General features: G+C 42.7%; 1 protein-coding gene across 1 annotated transcript; it reads right to left on the reverse strand.

Moving 5' to 3' along the window:
* Nucleotides 1–732: 732 nt before the first annotated feature.
* Nucleotides 733–8,334, reverse strand: LOC145659174 (homeodomain-interacting protein kinase 2-like). The gene is made up of 10 exons (XM_081720317.1): nucleotides 8,246–8,334; nucleotides 7,347–7,698; nucleotides 6,413–6,780; nucleotides 5,739–5,862; nucleotides 5,357–5,461; nucleotides 5,154–5,240; nucleotides 4,671–4,852; nucleotides 4,398–4,477; nucleotides 1,646–1,819; nucleotides 733–1,059 (listed from the first exon to the last, which is right to left on the reverse strand). The coding sequence occupies exons 1-10, from the start codon at nucleotides 8,332–8,334 to the stop codon at nucleotides 1,016–1,018; spliced, it is 1,605 nt and encodes a 534-aa protein (XP_081576443.1). The 3' UTR covers nucleotides 733–1,015.
* Nucleotides 8,335–8,852: the final 518 nt, after the last annotated feature.

Genomic DNA, 8,852 nt, shown 5'->3' on the forward strand with positions numbered 1-8,852 from the left:
CCCATATTGCTTTTATTAGCTCAATCTACTGCCAGCAGTGTTGTGTGAGATCAGAATGATGCCCAGTGCCACCACCAAATTGTCACTATTTGAGGTCATTTTTGGTAGACCATTTACCACCCCATGGGTCAGAGGTAACCCAGGTGTTTCTCAGTCAGGTGACACAGCCATAGCTGATGACTGACAGACAAATCCTCTAAGACTTGGCTTGCGTTGCTTTGGTGTTACAGGAAAGGTTTGAAGCCCTTGTTTTTGTCTGTCTGGCATTCAGATTTCCTGAGCAGCCATGTTGTGGTTCCTAATTAGGAACATGTTCCAGACTACTCCATGCAAGCTGGAGCACTGGATCCACTCTTTAAATGTGCCTTTTTAAGGTGACGGCTTATAAAAGTCATCTCTGATTATTTTTTTTGTTGTTAGCTTTTTAATCTGTCAAGTCTGTAATTTTCCAGATTTATATCCATTAAAAAAACAGATGCTCTAAAGGGAGAGGGTGGACTCCTTCAGTGGTACAGCAGAAGTTGATAACTTCAAAATCATTTACAGCAGCTTCAACCTTGTACTAACAGAACAAATACGGACACAGCATTAACTAAACTATGGCCTGAGTGATTTAAGTAATTAGTGAAACTGGCACAGCACCACCAACCGTTTATTAAAGAAAACGTGTATGACACATGATTATCTTAATTCTTTTAATTAAAATAGTCCCTTGCAAGGCATATTATTCAATTATGTTCAAAGAGGTACATAGAGCATGCTGGCAAAACCGAACCGTTGAAGATACTACAGGAAATAAGAAATTTCCATAATGTGAATGAAACATTTATTTAAATGTATTGAATATTGCACATCTCAGAGCCTCCAGAGGTGGAAAAGACCAGGCCAGGTGAGCCATAGGTTGAATTGGACCCCGAATCCGAGGGCCAGGGTGTCCCCACCCGAATCCAAGGGCCAGGGCTCCCGCCAGGCGCATGACGCTCGAATTTGATCTTCTTGAAGCAATTAACTAGAGTTAATTGAAAGCGGAAGAGGATGCCTGGAGCTGCGATGCCATACCTTTAAGGAAAGATGAAAAAAGGAACACGAATCAAATAAATGAGACTGTTTGTTTTTCGAGGCTGAATGGGATGTGCCATAATAACCTTCAATTACTATACTGGTGTCCAAGCTGAAATTCAACTTGATTACAACAGCCCCAAGCCATGCAGATCTAGTTATGGGCTTTATTCAAAATTAAAACTAAAACAGAAGTAGATTTTAAAAAACACAACCACAATTCTGTGATTTATCTAATGCCAGCTAGTTAAATTCATCACTTACTCTCTGTTGATTTTCCCACCCTTAATCTTGCAGAAAGAAGGCTCAAGAAAACCAAGCGGATGTAAATCACAATCTTCCATGTTGTTTTGCCTCCACATCACCCTGAAAGCGCTTTATTTAAATAATTTAGCTCTGCTCAATTTCAGCTTGATTACAATAGCCGCAAGCCATGCAGATCTAGTTATGGGCTTTATTCGAAATTAAAGCTAAAATAGAAGTAGATTTTAAAAAACACAACCACTATAGTAATTAACCTGCAAAATGTGTTCTTAATCTGTTGATTGCAACTGTCAAACATTTTTAAAAATGTGTTGAATATTACCCAAGTCACAGCCTACAGAGGTGGAAAAGACCAGGCCAGGTGAACCATAGAACAAGTTGAACCCTGAATCCGAGGGCCAGGGCGACCCCGCCCGAACCCGAGGGCCAGGGCTCCCGCCAGACGCGTGATTCTCAAATTTGACCTTCTTGGAGAGGGAGATCCCACTGGAAGAAACTGAAGGGGAAGAGAATATAACTTTAGCGAAAGATGAAAACTGACCACTAACCAAACGAATGAGAGAGCTTGTTCTTTGAGGCTGAATGTGATGTGTCATAATAACCATCAATTACTATAAAGGTGTCCAAGCTGAAATTCAACTTAATTACAATAGCTAGCCAGCAGCCAAGATAAAAGGTCACATGTCACACAATTTTAAGCTTCCCTTTATACGAAAGAACTGCAGTATTTTAAATTTGCCACATCGTTGGCGGACAGGTACCTAGCCATAGTAGCTAATTATCCTAGCTAGTTCACACTTCATTCTCCCCCAAATGATCCCATTATCGACAGGTATCCGTGCTTAGACATGAAGACAGTTCAGCGACCGAGGACTGACATGCAGCTGTCACAGCTCTTTTAGAGCAATCCGACGGTTAGCGAGCCAATGCTAGATAATAACGTTAATTGCAGCTACAGCAAATAGTTGGCAGTTAATCTGCAAGTTAACTAACGTGCTCCATCGCCATGAAAATTAGAATCTGTTGCCGCAAGAGATGTGCATAAGTAATGTGTGAACTAGCTAAGTTAACCATCTCAAATAGACAGCTTGTCTGTTAGCTAACCTAGCTAGAGAGCCCAATGTTACCTGAGTCGTTGAATTCAAGTCCGACTTGACACTTTAGCCTTTCCCATTAGGCCTCATCGTCTTTTTAAACAAAATTAACATACTATTCATAAAATCCATATAGAGCAAGTTTTATGGATGATCTGCTCAGTGAAGCTGCATTATTTCTGTTATAATACGGACACGGCAGCATTTTCACGGCATGTTTTCTTAATCTGTTTATTGCAACTGTCAACACATACGAATGATTAATAATTAATGTAAACTGTTATGCAGCGAATTAAAGATACTATATTTTCCTGTTTCCCTAGAAATAATCCAAACTGCAGTGTCTGCTTGTTTATGCTGAAGCACGTTTAAGTGCGTATAATTTTTGTGGATTCCACATATACATTAAAAGGAAAATGTTGCCCAATCATGTCAGAAATAGCAAAACAAAAAAACACAGGCTCCGAGTTACTGAAAGAGAAGTACGCGATGAGGTCCTGGTAGAGCATAGGCACAGGTTGGTCATACGTGTTTATGAGGCGTTTAATTTAAGCAAAATCCTCATCACACACCCAAGAAGTCAAAGCCTGCAAAATCCCCAAGCAGCAAGACTGCATCAAGTTAGCACTGGCTGAAGCAAAAATAGTGCTGTGTCCTGCTCTGTGGCTCATCCACTCTACCAGTCTCTTAGTATTGGGCTTAGTGTGCTTAATTCATCTTGATGTCCTAACTGACATTCAAAAAGAAATGGACATGAGAAGACAGTGTAGGAGTTCAAATTTGAATTGGCTTGAAATGTAGGCTGAAGTGCTCTTCTGCAGCTGAGCAGCTCATTTTCTGCTGAGCATCTTCACAGCCCTTACAAGGAGAGCATGAAATGATGGAGGGGACAAGAAAAATCAGAATAATGCTTTAAGGACTGGACACATTTACAGCTTCTCACACCAAACAAAGTACTCCAAGGTAAAAAGTTCATCAAAGTAAAACATGTTTCATCCATCTTTCTGTGAACTGATATTTTAATGACTGACAGACAAATCCTCCAAGACTTGGCTTGGGATGCTTTGGTGTACAGGAGAGGTTTGAACCCCTTTCATTAAAGAAAACGTGTATGACTCAGGTGCTAGGGTATTATCAGAATGTAATTTATTCCAAATGTAAACACATGATTCTCTTAATTAGAGATTCCCTTATAAGGCATATTATTCAATAATGTTCATAGAGGTACAAAAAACAAAACAAAACAACAAAACCCTACTGAGTCTGGAAAAGAACATCTTTATCAATAAAAAGTATCAAATGACCTGAACACAGTTGTACCACCATTACAAACTCCTTGCTTGAGTCTGCATGTATACATGTATGATAGTAACATATCAGCCAATGAATGATGGACTCGAGTTTGTACTCGAGGAAAGAAAGAAATTTTCATAATGTCATAAAGAATCAAGTGTTTGGAAAACATCTAGGAAAAGAAAGAAACATTTATTTAAATGTGCTGAATATTGCACAAGTCGCAACCCTTGAAAAACCAAGAAGAGTTCTCGGTCTGCTTAAGTACTGTGTACTGCAAAAGCACAAGTAGAATTGAATTTTCCACAAATACACATACAAGAACCATAGAAGAAAGCATAGTGTTGATCTTATAGAATGAGAGACACAAAAAACCTCAGCTACAATTATCAACAATTACACAATGAAGTTTGGATTCAACGGAATTTCGTTTTGAACTACGGTAGAGTGGAATCTTTATCGGCTACTCGAATACTAGGCAACAACCTGATTCACCATTTGTGGATCACATTTGAGCAGTAACATGATTTGGTAGAACACTTGCATTTGAAACCATTTTTGTCTTCTTTTATAGGTGGAATCGGAGGCCAATTTGGTGATGTTTTAAATCTACTTAAAGAATAACAAACAAAAAGCCAACCCTAATGTAACATTTAAAAGAAGCACCGAAGTGGGCATCAGATTTACCATCAAACAGGGTCTTGCTGCTGTCGAAGCCTGTGCACTGCCGCTTGCAGATTTCCATGTTCTGCAAGCAAGATTTCACACTGCAGCAAGAGAGAGAGAGACACACACACACACACACACACACACACACACACACACACAGGTGGGGGGGGGGGGGGGGTTACAGTACTAGCAGAGAAACTCTGATGCTATTTGGATTTCTAAATTAACACGGTGTTCCTTAAATGTTTTGGAAACACTGACATGTAGATTGGAAGGCCTGGAGCAACTCACTGTGCACTCTGAGGGAAGTGGAGGAGGTGGGTCATGGTCAGAAACGGGTGGTTCAGGGTCTTCACTGGCGTGATCCTTTTGTGAGCGTCTAGCCTGAGCATCTTCTTTAGTAAGTCGATGAACTCCCGCCGGTCGGCCTTCTCCGCCAAGACGTCGGTGCCTTTCAGACTGGTCATATTGACCTGCGAGAGAGACCCATGGGTGAGTCATATTATTCACCAGCAGAGGGCGGCAATGCACCCAATACGAACGAAGTTCTGCAGCAAATTTCTACGCACTGCTCTGCCCTTCGCAGATGCCGTTCTCCAGAGCGACTTACATGCGCTACTCATTATGACAGCAGAAACGCTCGACCTTTCAGCTGGCACCTTGTTCTACCTGCTCTATAATGTGAGCTGCGGGAGCCCTTTGTCACGTTCTTCAATTTCACATCGCAACACTAAAAGAAATGCGTATAGTTACGCGCACAAAAGCCCAAATAACCTGCATCATGTCGTCAAGGCAGTTTAAAATGTACTTCCGAGTCTCTTTGGACTTGATGCCACGCTCCGCCTCATACTCCAAAGGTGTCTGGAGAAAGGAAAGAAAAAACAAACCATTCAGCTCCACCATTAAGTTACATGAAGTCATTAAGTTACGTCCCTTATAAAAAACACATGGCATTTGGCATTTGAAGACAGGCAAACCTTGAGTCTCCACAGGGGGTAGCAGTAGAAATAGTAGTGCGTCTTGGTCCCTGCGCTCAACATGCACTCTGCTGGTAGGCCCTGCGTCTCGGAGATGTAACGGATCTGCAGAGACACCATACGGCAAAAGGATTATGACTTTATTTTGAGTTAATCCTTTCATTTTCAAAGTGCATGTCTAAAAAAACAGGCCATAGAAACTCATTTATATTAATCCTAAAAATGAGCGGGCCGACAAAGCAGCTAAAAGGTCAAACTACACACACACACACACACACACACACACACACACACATATCACTACAGCCACAAAACCACTACAGGTCTGCACCACTGATGCTGTACGGGCGTTAAGGCACAGCTCAAAGGACCATGTGCTTACCTGATCATATTCGGAGGCTCCAGGATACAGGGGCCAGCCCAGGAACAGCTCAGCAATGACACAGCCCAGGGACCACATATCGATGGCCTCACAGAATGGGAGACCCAAGATGATCTCAGGCGATCTGGACCAAAAACACAGAGATCGCCATCATGAAATCAGCCTCGGCTGATAATTCCGTGGGGGGGTGTTTGTGTTCCTAGACATTACACACCCACTATTCTAGTGTAACATGGAACCAACACTACAATGCACCAACACTACAATAATGTTGTTTTGCATTAAATAAATACAGAGTACCAATGCAGTTAAACACCCGTTACTCAGTATATTACACTGTTAATTAACAGTGTAGCTACAATGTAATAGCGGTTTTGTACAGACTTGCTAAATATTGATATTACCAAAGCCTGCAGTTCAGCGCATCCTAACTAATCTCAGACACCGAAGACGGTTCATTAGGTGTTTTGCTAAATAACAGCACTCACATGACCCAATAAAAATAAACCACTTATAAATCAATCGTGCTCCAGTTAACTGTAATGCTCATCATAGGCTTTTAATGTGTAGCAGGGTTATTACAACTGTCCACAACATGCAGCTCTACTCTCAAGCACACTAGAGTGCAACGAGTGCATACTTATTTCTAACACGCCTCAGCACGTGTCCCTCACCGGTAGTATCTGGACTGCAGGTAGCTGGGGGCCTTGGAGAAGTGGCTAGCTGAGCCGAAGTCGATGACCTTGACGTGGTACGGCTGCCTGACGGGGTCCACCAGCATGATGTTGTCGGGCTTGAGGTCGGTGTGGATCAAGCCCAGGCTCTTCAGTTTCATGAGCGCTTTGGCGACCTGCTGCAGCACGGGCCGGATGCATTTCAGCAGCAGTGGGCTGAACTTGCTGCGCTTGAGGAAGTCGTAGAGGCTCTGCCCCAGCATCTCGAACACCAGGCATATGTGCTTCTTGTGCTGGAAGCACTCGTACGCGCGCACGAAGTTGAACTCGTCGGCGTTCTCCCTGCTCAGCCGGCTCAGGATGCTCACCTGAGGAGGAGCAAAGGAGGGAAGACGGAATACGCGTTAAGCCGAAGCTACGTGGTCACAGCTTCAAAGTTTGATACTGCTGACAAATAGCCTACTTATTTTCAATAGCATCAAGCACTTTGTGTACTTCCCTTCAACCATTCACTTCTACAGGATTTGGGAGATGCAATTATGGAAGTGGTCCCTTGGAAATGAACCCATGAACTTGCTTTTGGTACTCAAACAATGCAGATTAATGCTCTTTCATAACAATAACATTTTTAATGCACATCCAAACAGGCATGGCTTACACAACTGAAGCTAAATCTTCTTTTTAGAGTAAGCTTCAAGCTGTCCGTGTGTTATCCGAACTAGTTCCTACTGAACTAGTGAAAATTAGAACTAGTGTGCCAAACAAGTATTTCTGTGCTACCCTGGCTGTATACAAATTCCACAGTGTGCGTTAGCACATCTGACACCAACAGATCATATGTTGTAAAAACTGAAACAAACAATAACAGAATCAGGGCTACAGCTGATTCTAGGCCATATCAATAGCTTATTTAAAGCAGGCACAACTTTCCCACCTCGTTCTGGCCCTGTCGAGCATAGGACGGATGACTTTTCAGGATCTTGATTGCGACTACTTCACTGGTGCCCCGCTTCCAGCACTTGGCGACCTGGCCAAAGGTTCCACGGCCCAGGGACTCCAAAACCTCGTAGCTGTTGGAGACGGAGCGGAGGATCTCGTTCTGCACCAGTTGGTACTCGCAATCGCTGCCCCTGGCCACACGCTTGGACAACCCAGGGGAGGAGAGCTCCTCCAGGATCTGTACACTGTTGCTGCTGTGTGCCTCCTCTCTCTTCCTCTTGAGGCTGCCCCGCTTCTGATAGCCGTCAGCACGCCGCGAGATCAATGCCTCGTCTCCGCCCTGCCAGCTGGAAGAGGAGGAAGACGACGACGAAGCCTCGTACGAGGCTCCAGAGGGGGAAAAGACCATGGCAGGTAAGCCATCGATTGAATTGAACCCCGGATCCGAGGGCCAGGGTGTCCCCGCCCGAATCCGAGGGCCAGGGCTCCCGCCCCGCGCAGGATTCTCAAATTTAACCTTCTTGGAGTGGGAGATCCCACTGAAGGAATCTGAAGGGCAAGAGAATATACCATTATGGAAAGATGAAAACAGGACTACTAACCAAATGAACGAGAGAGATTGTTTGTTCTTTGAGGCTGAATGTGATGTGCCATAATAACCATCAATTAGCTAAATTAGCTAAATCACAGAGCTTTGATTTTTTAAAAAACATCTACTGCTGTTTTAGTTTTAATTTTGAATATAGCTGCATGCCATGCAGATCTAGATAGCAGCTATATTCAAAATTAAAACTAAAACAGCAGTAGATAAAAAAAAAAAAACTAAAACAGCAAATACAAAAACACAATGGCATATCTGTGACTTAGCTGTCGCTAGCTAGTTAACTTCATAACTTACTCTCAGTGTTGACGATCTTCCCACCTTGAACCTTACGGAAAGAAGGCTCACGAAAATCAGACGGATATAAATCATAATCCTCCATCGTGTTTTGCTTCCACATCACTTGATTTAAAAAGTTTAAATGGTTATCGCGCTATATCGACAGCTGTGAGAGCGTTAGCACAGAATATCACTGAGCTGATCTACGGATTCTTCGTCACATGGCAACAAGACAAAAAATAACAGGCAGGTGCAGCGTCACAATGTGGAACGTCAAACTGCACGTGTTTGAACCGAGCAAGTAAACAAGATCAAAGGAAACACATTTAAGCTGCCCTTTAAGATACTACATTGTTCTGTTTCTCCAGAAATAATCCAAACTGCAGTGTCTTCTTGTTTATGCTGAAGCACGCTTACGTGGGTATCGTTTTTGTGGATTCCAGATATACATTAAAAGGGAAATGGTGCCCAATCATGTCAGAAATAGCAAAACAAAAAACACAGGCTCCAAGTTACTGAAAGAGAATTACTCACTGAGGTCCTGGTAGAGCATAGGTCACTATGTAATGTGGCCATAATTATCATATTTTTACATTTGATATTGTTTTGCAATACAGCAGA

The sequence above is a fragment of the Electrophorus electricus genome, chromosome 9 (genome assembly GCF_041902795.1).
Source record: "Electrophorus electricus isolate QZ-2024a chromosome 9, ASM4190279v1, whole genome shotgun sequence".
NCBI classification, from domain to species: Eukaryota; Metazoa; Chordata; class Actinopteri; order Gymnotiformes; family Gymnotidae; genus Electrophorus; species Electrophorus electricus.

Coding starts and splice junctions, on each gene's coding strand:
- LOC145659174 (XM_081720317.1), bottom strand. CDS start 8,334: ATGGAGGATTATGATTTATATCCGTCTGATTTTCGTGAGCCTTCTTTC. Junction 7,699..8,245: donor ATCGTCAACACTGAGAGTAA/GTTATGAAGTTA, acceptor CTCCTCTTCCAG/CTGGCAGGGCGGAGACGAGG. Junction 1,820..4,397: donor CAGCAAGACCCTGTTTGATG/GTAAATCTGATG, acceptor CTTCCCCTTCAG/TTTCTTCCAGTGGGATCTCC.